The 16,286-nt window shown below is 45.8% G+C and overlaps 1 protein-coding gene and 1 long non-coding RNA gene across 2 annotated transcripts; one reads left to right on the top strand and one right to left on the bottom strand.

Moving 5' to 3' along the window:
* The first annotated feature begins 1,065 nt into the window (after nucleotides 1-1,065).
* On the top strand, nucleotides 1,066-5,434 carry TMEM88B (transmembrane protein 88B). The gene is made up of 2 exons (XM_064397506.1): nucleotides 1,066-2,394; nucleotides 5,168-5,434. Exons 1-2 carry the CDS (start codon nucleotides 2,125-2,127, stop codon nucleotides 5,432-5,434), a joined length of 537 nt encoding a protein of 178 aa, XP_064253576.1. The 5' UTR covers nucleotides 1,066-2,124.
* Nucleotides 5,435-12,000: 6,566 nt separating this feature from the next.
* On the bottom strand, nucleotides 12,001-12,520 carry LOC135285199 (uncharacterized). Its single transcript, XR_010350176.1, has 2 exons — nucleotides 12,453-12,520; nucleotides 12,001-12,367 (listed from the first exon to the last, which is right to left on the bottom strand). It is a non-coding gene; the product is annotated as an uncharacterized LOC135285199 (long non-coding RNA).
* Between the last annotated feature and the right edge of the window lie 3,766 nt (nucleotides 12,521-16,286).

The following is a 16,286-nucleotide window of genomic DNA, read 5'->3' as shown; positions in this document are numbered from 1 at the left end:
TGACATCAGGAACCTGGCCTGGTGAGTTTTGTTTCTCAGGGGAAAGGGCATCGTTCGTGTCCAGGGCCCGGTGGCCCGGAGTGGCCGGCTGCCTGCTGAAATTCCGCATGCTTCAGGATATTTCCCAGATGCAAGGTGCCCCCACAGGCAACTGTGTCTGGTTTGACAGTGCCAAGTGCCTCCTGCAAATTGACATCAGGAACCTGGCCTGGTGAGTTTTGTTTCTCAGGGGAAAGGGCATCGTTCGTGTCCAGGGCCCGGTGGCCCGGAGTGGCCGGCTGCCTGCTGAAATTCCGCATGCTTCAGGATATCTCCCAGATGCAAGGTGCCCCCACAGGCAACTGTGTCTGGTTTGAGAGTGCCAAGTGCCTCCTGCAAACTGACATCAGGAACCTGGCCTGGTGACTTTTGTTTCTCAGGGCAAAGGCCATCGTTCGTGTCCAGGGCCCGGTGGCCCGGAGTGGCCGGCTGCCTGCTGAAATTCCGCATGCTTTCGGATATCTCCCAGATGCAAGGTGCCCCCACAGGCAACTGTGTCTGGTTTGACAGTGCCAAGTGCCTCCTGCAAACTGACATCAGGAACCTGGCCTGGTGAGTTTTATTTCTCAGGGGAAAGGCCATGGTTCGTGTCCAGGGCCCGGTGGCCCGGAGTGGCCGGCTGCCTGCTGAAATTCCGCATGCTTCAGGATATCTCCCAGATGCAAGGAGCACCCACAGGCAACTGTGTCTGGTTTGACAGTGCCAAGTGCCTCCTGCAAACTGACATCAGGAACCTGGCCTGGTGAGTTTTGTTTCTCAGGGGAAAGGGCATCGTTCGTGTCCAGGGCCCGGTGGCCCGGAGTGGCCGGCTGCCTGCTGAAATTCCGCATGCTTCAGGATATCTCCCAGATGCAAGGAGCACCCACAGGCAACTGTGTCTGGTTTGACAGTGCCAAGTGCCTCCTGCAAACTGACATCAGGAACCTGGCTTGGTGAGTTTTGTTTCTCAGGGGAAAGGGCATGGTTCTTGTCCAGGGCCCGGTGGCCCGGAGTGGCCGGCTGCCTGCTGAAATTCCGCACGGATCAGGATACCTCCCAGATATCTTGGGCAGGAACATCTGCTTGGGTGCAGGGTGAAGAGCATGGAGAGGTGATTTGAAGAGAAGGAACTGCCTGTGGGTGCCTAAACCCGACATTCTGAACACCTAAACCTGATATTCTGAGCGCCTAAGCTGGATCTGCTGAGCACCTAATCCTGATCTGAACATCTAAGCCTGACATCCTGAACATCTAAGCCTGATATTCTGATCATCTAAGCCTGATATTCTGAACATGTAAGCCTGATCTGCTGAGCACCTGAGCCTGAAATCCTGAACCTAAGTCTGACATCCTGAACATCTAAGCCTGATCTGCTGAACACCTAAGCCTGATCTGCTGAGCACCTAAGCCTGACATCCTGAACATCTAAGCCTGATATTCTGAACACCTGAGCCTGATCTGCTGAGCACCTGAGCCTGAAATCCTGAACCTAAGCCTGCCATCCTGAACACTTAAGCCTGATCTGCTCAGCATCTAAGCCTGACATCCTGAACATCTAACCCTGATCTGCTGAGCACGTGAGCTTGATCTGCTGAGCATCTAAGCCTGATATTCTGAGCACCTGAGCCTGAAATCCTGAACCTGAGCCTGACATCCTGAACATCTAAGCCTGATATTCTGAGCACCTGAGGCTGAAATCCTGAACCTAAGGCTGCCATCCTGAACACCCAGCTGAGCTGGAAGGTGGAGGGCGATACCAAGGCCCACTGAGCAGCCCATCACAGCAACCCTTTGGGACTTCTTGGGATTGTAATCCTGGGAAAAACTACAGCAAATCCAGTAGGATTCTGGATTCTAAACCAAAATAAAAGCTACTGCCAAACTTCCAGCAGATCTGCACTGGGACTGAGGCTGGGCAAAGCATCTGAAGAAGCAAACTGAGGAGGGGCCCAAGGAGACCTTTCCCTGCTCGCTCCACCATGATCTCTGCCTGAGGGCTCCTGGCCACGTGTGGAGGAGGCAGAAGAAGCCTCTGCAAGCTCTGTGAGACCAAAAGCGAGGAAATATTTTTGGATAAGAGCGTGGGTTGGTGGACCTTCTTGAAGGATGTCTGGCCAGGACCCTGAGGACTTTGGAGCAGAAATCCTGTCGGAAAAATCCCGGATGATGCCCGGGCTGCCCCCGTATGACATGGATGAGCAGCTCCTACCCAGGGAGCCCCGCAGCCCCTGGTGCTGCCTGGCCTGGACCCTGGTGATAGGAACCATGAACTCCCTGGTGTTCCTCCTGAATTTGCTCCTGATGTTTGTCATTTTCACCGTCGTGCTGCTCCCTACCATCGTGGTGGTTTACTTTGGCTTCCAGTGCCACTCCCAGGTAAGTGCCACTCCTCAAGGGCAGGGCCACACCTCAGGGCTCCTTTGAGAGCCCCAGGTGAGCAGTGCCTGTCCAGGCCAGGCAAAACTGCCCAAGTTTTGGCTTTGGGCACAGATTTTTTTTCCCTGTGTGAATAGCCTGGGCTGACAAGGACAGGTCTTGTGGGAAATTGGGCAATGGAGTTGTGTCCCCATGGAAGTGCCAAGCAGCGGTGCCAGGTGAGGTGAACACACTCCCTGCCCCTGTGGAATTGCTGTTTGCATTTTAATTTCACAATTATTTCTCTCTTCCCTGGGATTTCTCTCACTGAGAGCTGCCAGCCTGGGCTCCAGAGCTCCCAGCCCTGCCAGGGCTCTGGTAGGGTTTGCTCCTTTCTGTTTAAGTAAGTTTAAGATTCATTAGGACCTGCCTAATGATTAGTAAAATGTGAGAAAATATCCATGCCAATCTAACATTCCTGCTCCCAAACATCCTGTGCATTCCTCACACCAAAAATGAGCCTCCTTTGTCCATCCAGGCTCTGTGTGCTGCCCTCTGCATTGCATCATTTCCTTATTTACAAATCCCTTCTTGGTATATTCCCTTAAACAATTTTGGGATCACTTGACCAAGGGTGGATGTGCAAAAGCAGTTCCCTGTTTTCCTCACAGCTCAATGTGCCTTTTTCATAAACAGGGCCTGCAAATTGGACTGAAAATGGGAAAAAACCTCCCAGAGCTGCCCCTTCCAGCTCCCCTCACCTTGGAAAACCTCAAGTTCTCCTTTGCACACACACACAAAGGCTTTGAGGAGATGCAAAAAGTTTTTGAGTGCAGCCAAATGGACCTGAAGTGAAAACCCCTGAGCTGCTGGAAGCTGTGAGGGGTTTTTTAAACTCAACCTTTCCTTTAATGCAATCACAGCAAAGGATTGTGGCTTCACCAGAGCACTCCCTGTCTTTGGGCCACGAATTTCAGAGCCTCCCCAGCAGCCAGGGGCTGATTTCTGCCCTGCAGCTCCATCAGATGGATTTATTGTTGGGTTTTAGCATGATGGCTTGTGCTGAAAGGAGAAAAGAATCAAGTCTGGGGACACAGAGGCTGCCTGCAGCATTTGGAGTGCAGAGCAAGCTCAGCTCTGCTGCCAGCACGGAAGGAGGGCTCTGAACACCACTGGGGCAGGCCCAGGGAGGTTTGCTTTCAAGCTCAACCCTGGCACCCAGTGCCACACACCCAGGGATGGGGACTCCACCACCTCCCTGGGCAGCCATTCCAGAACTTTATCACCTTTCTGTGAAAAACTTCTTCCTAATATCCAACCTGTATTTTCCTTGGTGGAACTTAGGGCTGTGTCTTCTGATTCTGTCAGTTCCTGGAGAAAGAGCCCAACTCCACCTGAGCACAGCCACCTTTCAGGAGTTGTAGAGGGTGATGAGGTCACTTTATCATCTTTTCTGTAAAAAGACTTTATCACCTTTCTGTAAAGAACTTCTTCCTAATATCCAACCTGTATTTTCCTTGGTGGAATTTAGGGCTGTGTGCCGTGGTTCTGTCAGTTCCTGGAGGAAAAACCCAACCCCCCCTGAGCACAGCCACCTTTCAGGGAGTTTAGAGAGTGATGAGGTCACTTTATCACCTTTTCTGTAAAAAACTTTTTCACCCTTTGTATAAAAAACTTTCCCCTAATATCCAACCTATATTTCTCATGGTGGAACTTAAGGCTGTGTGCTCTGGTTCTGTCAGTTCCTGGAGGAAGAGCCCAACTCCACCTGGCCACAGCCACCTTTCAGGGAATGTAGAGAGTGATGAGGTCACTTTATCACCTTTTCTGTAAAAAACTTTATCACCCTTTGTTATAAAAAACTTTCCCCTAATATCCAACCTGTATTTTCCTTGGTGGAACTTAGGGCTGTGTCTTCTGATTCTGTCAGTTCCTGGAGGAAGAGCCCAACTCCACCTGAGCACAGCCACCTTTCAGGAGTTGTAGAGGGTGATGAGGTCACTTTATCATCTTTTCTGTAAAAAGACTTTATCACCTTTCCGTAAAAACTTCTTCCTAATATCCAACCTGTATTTTCTGTGGTGGAACTTAGGGCTGTGTGCTCTGGTTCTGTCAGTTCCTGAGAAAGAGCCCAACTCCACCTGACAGGCACCTTTCAGGGAATGTAGAGAGTGATGAGGTCACTTTATCACCTTTTCTCTACAAAACTTTTTCACCCTTTGTATAAAAAACTTCTTCCTAATATCCAACCTGTATTTTCCTTGGTGGAACTTAAGGCTGTGTGCTCTGGTTCTGTCAGTTCCTGGAGGAAAAACCCAACCCCACCTGAGCACAGCCACCTTTCAGGGAGTTTAGAGAGTGATGAGGTCACTTTATCACCTTTTCTGTAAAAAACTTTTTCACCCTTTGTATAAAAAACTTTCCCCTAATATCCAACCTATATTTCTCATGGTGGAACTTAAGGCTGTGTGCTCTGGTTCTGTCAGTTCCTGGAGGAAGAGCCCAACTCCACCTGAGCACAGCCACCTTTCAGGGAATGTAGAGAGTGATGAGGTCACTTTATCACCTTTTCTGTAAAAAAAATTTTCACCCTTTGTATAAAAAACTTTTCCCTAATATCCAACCTGTATTTTCCTTGGTGGAACTTAGGGCTGTGTGCTGTGGTTCTGTCAGTTCCTGGAGGAAGAGCCCAACCCCACCTGAGCACAGCCACCTTTCAGAGAGTGCCAAGGTCACTTATTTTTGAGCTCTTTTCCAGTTTGACGAGCCTGGCTGTGCCTCTCTCTCCCCGCAGGTGCTGCACTCCTCTGCCCGCTACTGCAAGAGCATCCTGGACGACAACAGCTCCTCTGCCCTCATCATCCTGGGCTTTGTCATCATGTCCCCGCTGCTGGTGGTGGCCATGGCGCTGTACTGCAGCCTGGCGCGGCGCCTGCAGCTCCTGGTGTGCTTCCAGCCCTACAGCCTGGCCCTCTACAAGGGGGGCCGCTGCTGCTGCCCTGGGCGGGGGGCTCCGTGCTGGGCCAGGGGCCGCGGCGGCCAGCTCAGGGCCTGGGTGTGACCCTGCAGGGCCAGCAGTGTCCCCTGCCCGTGCCTCTTCCTCGTCCTCAGCCCTCCCCGTGCCTCTTCCTCATCCTCAGCCCTGCCCGTGCCTCATCAGTGCCAGCAGTGTCCCCTTCCTGTGCCTCATCCTCATCCTCAGCCCTCCCTGTGCCTCATCAGTGCCAGCAGTGTCCCCTTCCTGTGCCTCTTCCTCATCCTCAGCCCTGCCCGTGCCTCATCAGTGCCAGCAGTGTCCCCTTCCTGTGCCTCATCCTCATCCTCAGCCCTCCCTGTGCCTCATCAGTGCCAGCAGTGTCCCCTTCCTGTGCCTCATCCTCATCCTCAGCCCTCCCCGTGCCTCTTCCTCGTCCTCAGCCTTCCCTGTGCCTCATCAGTGCCAGCAGTGTCCCCTGCCCGTGCCTCTTCCTCGTCCTCAGCCCTCCCTGTGCCTCTTCCTCGTCCTCAGCCCTGCCTGTGCCTCATCAGTGCCAGCAGTGTCCCCTGCCCGTGCCTCTTCCTCGTCCTCAGCCCTGCCCGTGCCTCTTCCTCATCCTCAGCCCTCCCTGTGCCTCATCGGTGCCAGCAGTGTTCCCTTCCTGTGCCTCATCCTCATCCTCAGCCCTCCCTGTGCCTCATCGGTGCCAGCAGTGTCCCCTTCCTGTGCCTCATCCTCATCCTCAGCCCTCCCCGTGCCTCTTCCTCGTCCTCAGCCCTGCCCGTGCCTCTTCCTCATCCTCAGCCCTCCCTGTGCCTCATCAGTGCCAGCAGTGTCCCCTCCCTGTGCCTCATCCTCAGCCCTGCCCGTGCTTCATCCTCATCCTCAGCCCAGCCTGGGAGCTGCCTCTGCTCAGACAGGTCACCCTGTGCTTTATCCCAAAATTCCAGGGCAGCTTCATCCTTCCAAAGCACCCTCTGCTTTACCCCAAATTTCCCAGGGCAGCTTCATCCTTCTAAATCACCCTCTGGTTTCTCCCAAAAATCCCAGGGCAGCTTCATCCTTCTAAATCACCCTCTGGTTTCTCCCAAAAATTCCAGGGCAGCTTCATCCTTCCAAATCAAGGAAACCACCCTCTTGTTTATCCCAAAAATTGCAGGGCAGCTTCATCCTTCCAACCCCTCCCTGGTGTTGTTTTTGGTGTTGTTTGTTGCTGTTCCTGCTCATCCCTGCTGTCCCCTTTGTCCCCTTCAGAGCCATTCCCAGTTTTCTGTAGAAATAAAGTTTGTGCCCAGTCCCCCCTGAGGAGTTTGTTGTGTCTCAAAGCCTGGCTGCAGCAGAACCAGCTCTTGTTCTCCACTTGGTAGCACTGTGAGGTAAAATGGAATCTTTGTTCTCTTTCTGATGATTTTTAATTTTTTTTTTAATTTTAAATCAATTTTCCGTTTGATTTTTTCCTGCTCCTTGCTCTGATACCACCCAGAGGAGTAACCAGGGGTGGCTACAGGGGGGAAGTGAACTGGAGGGGAAAAAAAAAAAGGAGGAAAACGAGATGACATTTTCTGACAAGACTGAAGAAAAACAAGAAAGTTCTGTTCCAGGCAAGGAGATTCTGCTAGAGGATAACAAGGTTTTGCCTGAGGGCAGTGTCTGCTCACTGAGTACAGATATTTGATAGGAGCTGCTGCTCCTTTTGCTCACCTGTTGTTCAATCCAACTGCTGTTAAAAGGAAAACATCCTTCAGCCTGGCAGCTATTGCAATGAACCCTGCAAAGAAACCCAGAGTTATTTGCTACAGCCTCCCCAATAAAGCCAAATTGTATTATTTCAGTTGGTGTTTTACCTCTCAGAGCATTTTAATACCAAAGGGGAAATGAATTTGCCTGCAGCAGAGCAGAGAGGCCAGGCTGGAGCTCGGGGTCCTGGCCAAGCACTCCCAGCACTGCTGGGGCTCGGAGGTGGAGCTGCTTTGATCCTCAATTTCCTGGAGAGATATTTGGGATAAATAGAAGTAGAACAGAGCCATCTCCCGAGCCTTGGATCAGCTCCCGTGCCAGCCTGCAGGGCCCGTGTGCCAGGCAGGGATCCCTGGCTCTGCCTCCTTCCACTCCCACAGGCACAGCTTTGTCCTGGCATCTCCCAAACCAGCCCCGAGCACTGCAGGGAGGCAGAAAAAATTTTATTTTTTATTTTATTTTCTGTTTTCTTTTTTTTTTTTTTAAGTTCAACTACGCGTGGATTTAATTCCCCTGCAAGATCTCCATGCTCAGAGGCCCCTGAGGAGGCACAAACCCACATTTCCTTTGGTCAGCTCCCTGTTTATTTTTTGTGCTTGCCTGTCCCTGGCTGGCCCAGGTGAAGCCCAGCAAGATGTCTCAGTGCTTATCAGCTCTTGGAGCACTCAGCTGGGGGTGCTGCAAACACAAACCATCTGTCAGGCTGAGCTGGGATCAGGAGGATCATCTTGCAGAGCCAAGGACAACAGAGAATTTATTGGAAGGATGCTCTGAGGGAGGCCGGGGAAGGAAGCTGGACCCTGCTGCACATACCAGGAGAGGATCTGCTGCTCCCCAGCTCGTCCCGGGATGCTCCAAGTGCTTCATTTTCTGTGCAAAACTCTCCAGCTGATTTGGCAGGATGTGCATGGCAATATAACATGGTAATAAAAACTCACTGACATGTTCTGGACAGTTCTTTGGGCTCTCTCTGTTGTTTCACTGAAATTTGAGTGTCTTCAGGGAAGTTTTCCCTGTTCTCCCTCCCCTCTCTGACTGGGCACTGGTGATTGTTTCCAGCTCTGCTGCTTGGGATGGATGGAAGTGATTAAAGAGACTTTTTAAGCAAAAAAAAATGAGACTTTTTAAGTGATTAAGGAAAAATAATCTGGGAGTGCCTGCAAGGGCCCCTTCCCTCAGCTGATCCTGCAGAGTGGGGCACACACTGCCCTGGGAATGCTGCCCTGTCACCTCCAGGAGGGAATTTCCTTGTGGAAACCCTGTGGGGTTTGTGATGGGGTAGGGATGGGCTTTATGTGTGATTTTTGTGTGATTTGTGTGTGATTTTTGTGTGGTTTGTGTGTGATTTATGTGTGATTTGTGTGTGATTTATGTGTGGTTTGTGTGTGATTTATGTGTGATTTATCTATGACTTTTTAGTGATTTTTCTGTGATTTATCTGTGATTTATGTGTGTTTATTTATTTTTTATTTATATGTGATTTATGAGTGATTTGTATATGATTTATGTGTGATTTTTGTGTGATTTATGTGTGATTTTTGTGTGATTTATGCAAGGTTTGTGTATGATTTGTGTGCGATTTATGTGTGACTTGTGTGTGATTTATCTGTGATTTATGTGTGGTTTTTAATTTATTTTTGATTTATATGTGATTTATGAGTGATTTGTATGTGATTTATGTGTGATTTACAGGTGGTTCATGTGTGATTTGTGTGTGATTTATTTTTGATTTATGTGTGATTTGTGTGCGATTTATCCATGACTTTTTAGTGATTTATGTGTGATTTATCTGTGATTTATGTGTGATTTATCTGTGATTTATCTGTGATTTATGTGTGATTTGTGTGTGATTTATGTGTGATTTGTGTGTGATTTATCTGTGATTTGTGTGTGATTTATCTGTGATTTATCTGTGATTTATCTGTGATTTATGGTGTGATTTATGTGTGATTTATCTGTGATTTATCTGTGATTTATCTGTGATTTATGCTCCACTCTGCTGGTACCCAGGCAGGATTTTCCTGCAGATTCATTCCCTGTTATTGTCCCATCCCAAATCCTGGCTCCACGAGGCACCTCCAGGGCTTGCTGAACTGGTGGGAAAAAAGAAGAATTGGTGAAGAATTGGTGAAGAATTGGTGAAGAATCAGTGAAGAATTGGTGAAGAATCGGTGAAGAATCAGTGAAGATTTGGTGAAGAATTGGTGAAGAATTAGTGAAGAATCAGGGAAGAACTGGTGAAGAGTTGGTGAAGATTTGGTGAAGAATTGGTGAAGAATCGGTGAAGAATCGGTGAAGAATTGGTGAAGAATTGGTGAAAATCAGTGAAGAATTGATGAAGGATCAGTGAAGAATTGGTGAAGAATTGGTGAAGAATTGATGAAGAATTGATGAAGAATTGGTGAAGAATCAGTGAAGAATTGGTGCCTGGAAGGAGGAGCTGTCTCAGACCCTGAGCCCCCTCTGAAGGCTCACCCTGTGTGCAAACCTTAAGATCAAAAATGCTGATTTAGAAATGCCCTGGGATGGGACAGACATTGCTGAGGGAGAAATGGAATTAGGAACATTTTGTCAATAAGACTGGATTCTTTGGAGAAACAGAACTAGGAAAGATGCATTGTAGCATAAGGACCCACAAGGGGTTATTATTTTAATTTTAGATGGATTTAATTTTAGATGGATTTAATTTTAGATGATTGGCTTTAAGGCGTTTACAGCATGGTGTGGGAGAGCTCCTATTTCTTCCTGGAGCCAGCTCCCCTCTCTCCCACTCTGAGCTCTCAGTCCTGGCTGGGATTGTGTCACTTTTGGGCACAGATGTTGTGACAAAGAGCACTTTTCTCCCAGGCACCAGCTGCCCCTCACCTGCTGCTGGACACATTTCATCTGCTCTGGAGCCTGGCCCAGCCTGAGCAGAAAAATCCCCTTTGCTTGGGATATTCCTTGTAGCTCAGCTGGGCTCCAGACACCAGAAATCCAGGGAAAATAAAGCACAGAGGAAATCAGTCAGTGCTTCCGAGCAGGAAAAATCCCCTTTGCTTGGGATATGCCTTCTACACAGCTAGAAATCCAGACACTCAGAAATTCATGGAAAATAAAGCACAGAGGAAATCAGTCAGTGCTTCAGAGCAGGAAAAATCCCCTTTGCTTGGGATATTCCTTCTAGCTCAGCTAGAAATCCAGACACCAGAAATTCATGGAAAATAAAGCACAGAGAGGAAATCAGTCAGTGCTTCAGTTGATCACCCACAGGGAATTTGAATTCAGGTTAGAGGGAAAGGTTCCTTCAGCCTCCTGATTTCCTGCTTGCTCATGAGCCCGTTCTCCATACCCCACAGACAGAAATATCCCCAAATATAGAAATATCTCCATATCCCACAGAAACAGAGGGAGAAGGGAAAAAAACCCCATTTTTTGGGTTGAAATGAAAGATGATTCTGTCTTAAAGAGCTCAAATGGAGCTCATTCAGGGTGTGAATAACTCTCATTTTTCTGCTTTGTTCTCACACCCGGGCGTGGCTCTGCCTACCTGGGCCAGACCATTCCTGGCAGCTCCTGGAAAATCAGCGTTCCTTGGGCTTGCAGGAGCTCACTCCGCGTGGCTTCCTGCACGGAGGGCCCTTTGTTCACGGGGGTTTTTGGTCATTTAACTTCTTGCTGCTCCTGCAAGAAGGATTTTAGCCACAACATGATTTTATCCACACATCATTTTAGCACACCATGATTTTAGCCACACCAGGATTTTGGCCACACATGATTTTAGCCACACCAGAATTTTATCATACCATTATTTTAGCCACACCATGATTTTGGCCCCACCAGGATTTTGGCCACACTGTGATTTTAGCACACCATGATTTTAGCCACAACATGATTTTAGCCACACCAGGATTTTGGCCACACATAATTTTAGCCACACCAGGATTTTAGCCACAACATGATTTGGCTTTTCCAGGAGCTCTGGGCTCTCCTGAACAAAACAAAACAGAAAAAAACACCAAAAAACCCCCCAAAAAACCCCAAAACCCAAACCAAACCAACCGAACAACAACAAAAAAAACCCCCAAAAAAATCTAAAAAAAAACCCCCAAAAACCCCAAACCAAACCAAACCCAAAACAGGACCAAAATAAACATTAAAAAAAACCCTTAAATTATTATTTTGGGTTTTTTCTCTCTCCCAGAGGACAGTTGTAGCAGATCCCAGCTCCTGAGGGCCCGGAGCCTCCTGACGTGGGTGGGAATTCCTGAGGAAGCTCCGTCCTGAGGGACCCTCTGGGATTTGGCTTTTCCAGCAGCTCTGGGCTCTCCTGACAGGATGGAGACAGGACAATGAGTCAAGAAATAAAGGAAATTATCCACTCCAAAGAATAGGCTAAAAATTCACCGCTCCCTGCAGACTTTGTGCTGCTGCTCAGAACTGAATCCAATTTTTGGAGCTATTTGGGTTCCTGGCAAGCAAAGTGAAATAATACACAATTAAATTATAAATAACATTAATATTAATTAATTTTTATTTTAATTATTATTTTATTAATAATTTTACAATCACATACATTTCAATATACAAATTAAAAAATAAATATAATATAAATCTATCTAATCATTCAAAATCTATTCACAAAAACCGCAACAGCTCAAAAAAAACCCCATCAAAAATCAAAGTTAATAATCAAACTTAATTAAATAACCCATCTAATAAAATTTAACATCATCAGAAAAAAAACTTCAAAAAAACAAGTTTATGCATTTTAATCATCATAGTAATTACACTAATCACAGTATTTTATTTTCTCTGATACATTCAACAAATAATTAACAAAATTATGTAAAAAATCAATACAAGTCTGTGCCCTACCTATTTTTTTATGGGGTCAATGTTTTTGGGATTGTTTCTTGCCTGGTTTTTTGGGGTTCAATGTTCCTGGACCTGTTTCCTGCCTGGTTTTTTTTATGGGGTCAATGTTTCTCAAGTGTTTCCTGCCTCTCTTTTTGGGGTCAGTGTTTCTCAAGTGTTTCCTGCCCGTTTTTTGGGGTTTTTTTATGGGGTCAATATTTTCCAGGTATGTCTTGCCTGTTTTTTCCTGGGGTCAATATTTCTGAGCTGTGTCCTGCCTGGTTTTTTTGGGGTCAGTGCTCCTGGACCCGTTTCCTGCCTGATATTTTTTTTGTGGGGTTAGTGTTTCTGAATTTGTTTCCTGCCTCTCTTTTTGGGGTCAGTGTTTCTCAGGTGTTTCCTGCCTGGTTTTTTGGGGTCAGTGCTCCTGAGGCTGTTTCCCACCTGATTTTTTTATGGGGTCAATGTTTCTGAGCCTGTGTAATGCCTGATTTTTTTGGGGGTCAGTGCTCCTGGACCTGTTTCCCACCTGGTTTTTTGGGGTCAGCGTTTCTGGACCTGTTTCCTCTATGATTTTTTTATGGGGTCAATGTTTCTGAGCCTGTGTTCTGCCTGGTTTTTTTTGGGGGTCAGTGTTTCTGAATTTGTTTCCTGCCTCTCTTTTTGGGGTCAGTGTTTCTCAAGTGTTTCCTGCCCGTTTTTTGGGGGTTTTTTAATGGGGTCAATGTTTTTCAGGTATGTCTTGCCTGTTTTTTCCTGGGGTCAATATTTCTGAGTTGTGTCCTGCCTGGTTTTTTTGGGGTCAGTGCTCCTGGACTTGTTTCCTGCCTGGTTTTTTTATGGGGTCAATGTTTCTCAAGTGTTTCCTGCCTCTCTTTTTGGGGTCAGTGTTTCTCAGGTGTTTCCTGCCTGGTTTTTTTATGGGGTCAATATTTCTGAGCTGTGTCCTGCCTGGTTTTTTTGGGGTCAGTGCTCCTGGGCCTGCTCCACCTGTGGAATTTCTTCAATTCCAGACAGAACCAATGACAAAACAAAATCTCTGTGCTGGAGGTACCCAAAATTCAGGGCTCAGAGCCCAGGCTGCTGCTCCTCACCCCACAAATAACCTTATTTTTGTGCTGTGTGTCCTTTAGGCAGCTTTGGGATAAAAGAAATCGAGGTTACCTCACTGAGGAGTCACCCCCAGCCCTGCTCATCCTCTGAGAAACATAAACTGCTGGATGCTGTGAGTAAACACTTCTATTTTTGTCGTTTGTCTTCCAAGCCCAACAAAAATAAGAGATGACTCCAGGCTGAGCCCTGACTCCGCTGGTAACTGAGAAGTGACAGAGCCAGGGCTCGAGCCAGGCTGGCATTTCTGGGGTCAGGGAGGTGAGGCTGCTGCCCTCTGGCCTGCAGCAGAGCAGAAATTAATTAGCAAAAAATAATCAGCGGGAATTAATCAGCAGGAATTAATCAGCAGAAATTATTCAGCAGAAATTAATCAGCAGGAATTATTCAGCAGAAATTATTCAGCAGGAATTAATCAGCAGAAATTATTCAGCAGGAATTAATCAGCAGAAATTAATCAGCAGAAATAATCAGCAGAAATTAATCAGCAGAAATTATTCTGCAGAAATTATTCAGCAGGAATTAATCAGCAGAAATTAATCAGCAGAAATAATCAGCAGAAATTATTCAGCAGAAATTATTCAGCAGAAATTAATCAGCAGGAATTATTCAGCAGAAATTATTCAGCAGGAATTAATCAGCAGAAATTAATCAGCAGAAATAATCAGCAGAAATTAATCAGCAGAAATAATCAGCAGAAATTATTCAGCAGAAATTATTCAGCAGGAATTATTCAGCAGGAATTATTCAGCAGAAATTATTCAGCGGGAATTAATCAGCAGAAATTAATCAGCAGAAATTAATCAGCAGAAATTATTCAGCAGAAATTATTCAGCAGAAAATGTTCAGCAGAAATTATTCAGCAGAAATTAATCAGCAGGAATTAATCAGCAGAAATTATTCAGCAAAAATTATTCAGCAGAAATTATTCAGCAGGAATTATTCAGCAGAAATTAATCAGCAAAAATTAATCAGCAGGAATTAATCAGCAGAAATTATTCAGCAGGAATTAATCAGCAGGAATTAATCAGCAGAAATTAATCAGCAGAAATCCCCTTCAGGGTGGGCGAGCTTGTGAGAAACGCTGCTCACTTCCAAAAAAATTTAAAAGGTTTGTTAAAACCTTGTCAAAAACACAGCGGAAGACTGAGTAGGGGAAATGTCACAGCTCCAGGAGCAGAGGATTTTTCCCACCAGGATTTTTTGCCTTTTAACCCTTTAATTCTGTCCCAAAATTCTGTCCCTCAGCTCCTTCTTCACTGTCCAGTGGTGGAGTTTAAATCCTGAAATCTTGATTAAAGGTCACAGTGACAATCCCACCCTCCCAAATGACAACTTAAGGGGGTTAAAATCTATAAAACATAACTATAAATCTATAAAACAGAATTAGAAATGTATAAAACATAACTATAAATGCATAAAACATAACTAGAAATTTATAAAACATAACTACAAATCTATAAAACAGAATTAAAAATGTATAAAATATAACAATAAATGTATAAAACATAATTAGAAATCGATAAAACTTCTATTAACATCTATAATTATATTTTCCTTTTAATTGTGGGAGTTAATGATGGCATTACTCATCTGTCCCAAGCTGTTCCTGGTGGTTTGGGGGAAAATCTGGGGGATGTTGGGATTTCTGCTGGGATTTCTTTTGGGATTTCTGCTGGGATTTCTGCTGGGATTTCTTTTGGGATTTCTGCTGGGATTTCTGCTGGGATTTCTGCTGGGATTTTTGGTGTTCTGCTGGGATTTCTGGTGTTCTGGTTGGATATTTGGTAGGATTTTGCTGGGATTTTTTTCTGGGATTTTTTCTGGGATTTTTTCCTGGGATTTCTGCTGGGATTTCTGGTGTTCTGGTTGGATTTCTGCAGGGATTTTTTCTGGGATTTCTTCTGGGATTTCTGGTTGGATTTCTGCTGGGATTTTTTCTGGGATTTTTTTCTGGGATTTTGGTGGGATTTCTGGTGTTCTGGTTGGATTTCTGCTGGGATTTTTTCTGGGATTTCTGCTGGGATTTCTGGTGTTCTGCTGGGATTTTTGGTAGGATTTCTGCTGGGATTTTTTTCTGGGATTTCTTCTGGGATTTCTGCTGGGATTTCTTCTGGGATTTCTGCTGGGATTTTTTCTGGGATTTTTTTTCTGGGATTTTGGTGGGATTTCTGGTGTTCTGGTTGGATTTCTGCAGGGATTTTTTCTGGGATTTTTTCTGGGATTTCTGCTGGGATGTTTTGGTGTTCTGCTGGGATGTTTTGGTGTTCTGCAGGGATTTCTGCAGGGATTTTTTCTGGGATTTCTGGTTGGATTTCTGCTGGGATTTTTGGTGTTCTGCTGGGATTTTTTGGTGTTCTGCAGGGATTTCTGCAGGAGCAAGGCTGGCGTGCCTCCCCTGGCTCCAGACTCAGGGTGAATCCAGGCAAGGACCAGCACAAGCCCAGCCTGGATGGAAACAGGATTTGCCAATTCCTGTAAAGTTTAAAAATAACCCCAAACCCTTTAAAGTGTAATGATTTTCCAGGCTGCTTTTTCCTGCTCGCACCAATTCCAGCAGGGCTTGGGGAGATCAAAACTCCTGCAGGCTGCAGGGTGTGAGCAGCATCCTCAGGGATAAACTGCCAAAAACCAGGGAATTATTGAGGGCTGAGCAACACTGCCTTGGGAAGTGAGGAATGGGAGGAAAAAATCTGAATTTATCCAGCAAGGGGCTCGGGAGATGGGGCAGGAGGAGGATGGGATGGGAATTTTAAATTTTTATTATTATTATTATTATTATTATTATTATTATTATTATTATTATTACTATTATCATCATCATCATCATTATCATCATTATTATTATTATTATTGTAGTTGTTGTTGTCATTATCATCATCATCATTATAATCATTATCATCATTATCATTATCATCATTATTATCATTATTATCATTATTATCAATATTATAACCACCATCATAATTCTTATCATTATTGTTTTAATTTTTATTATTTTTATTCTATTTATTTTATTTTTAAATCTATTTTTTATTAATTATTATGGGATATGATGGGGGCAGGTGAAATCTGGGTCAGGTTTTAGGAATTTGGGGATCTGCATCAGCCTCTCCTCCCCCTGAAGCTTCCAGCACAGCCTTTGGAAAGAGGGGCTGCACCTCAGTTTGTAAAAATTTAATATAAATTATAACTGTGAGCCCTTCCCCACCCCCCTGAGCCCTTCCCCACCTCCCCTGAGCCCTTCCCCACT

Source organism: Passer domesticus, chromosome 22, assembly GCF_036417665.1.
Source record: "Passer domesticus isolate bPasDom1 chromosome 22, bPasDom1.hap1, whole genome shotgun sequence".
Lineage (NCBI taxonomy): Eukaryota > Metazoa > Chordata > Aves > Passeriformes > Passeridae > Passer > Passer domesticus.
Note: the sequence above shows the minus strand (reverse complement) of the source record. Positions and strands in the feature narration are given on the sequence as shown.

Bases quoted from the DNA above. Each gene is read 5' to 3' on its own strand.
- TMEM88B (XM_064397506.1), top strand. From the start codon at position 2,125: ATGTCTGGCCAGGACCCTGAGGACTTTGGAGCAGAAATCCTGTCGGAA. The intron at 2,395-5,167 runs GTAAGTGCCACT...CTCTCCCCGCAG, and splicing joins GCTTCCAGTGCCACTCCCAG to GTGCTGCACTCCTCTGCCCG.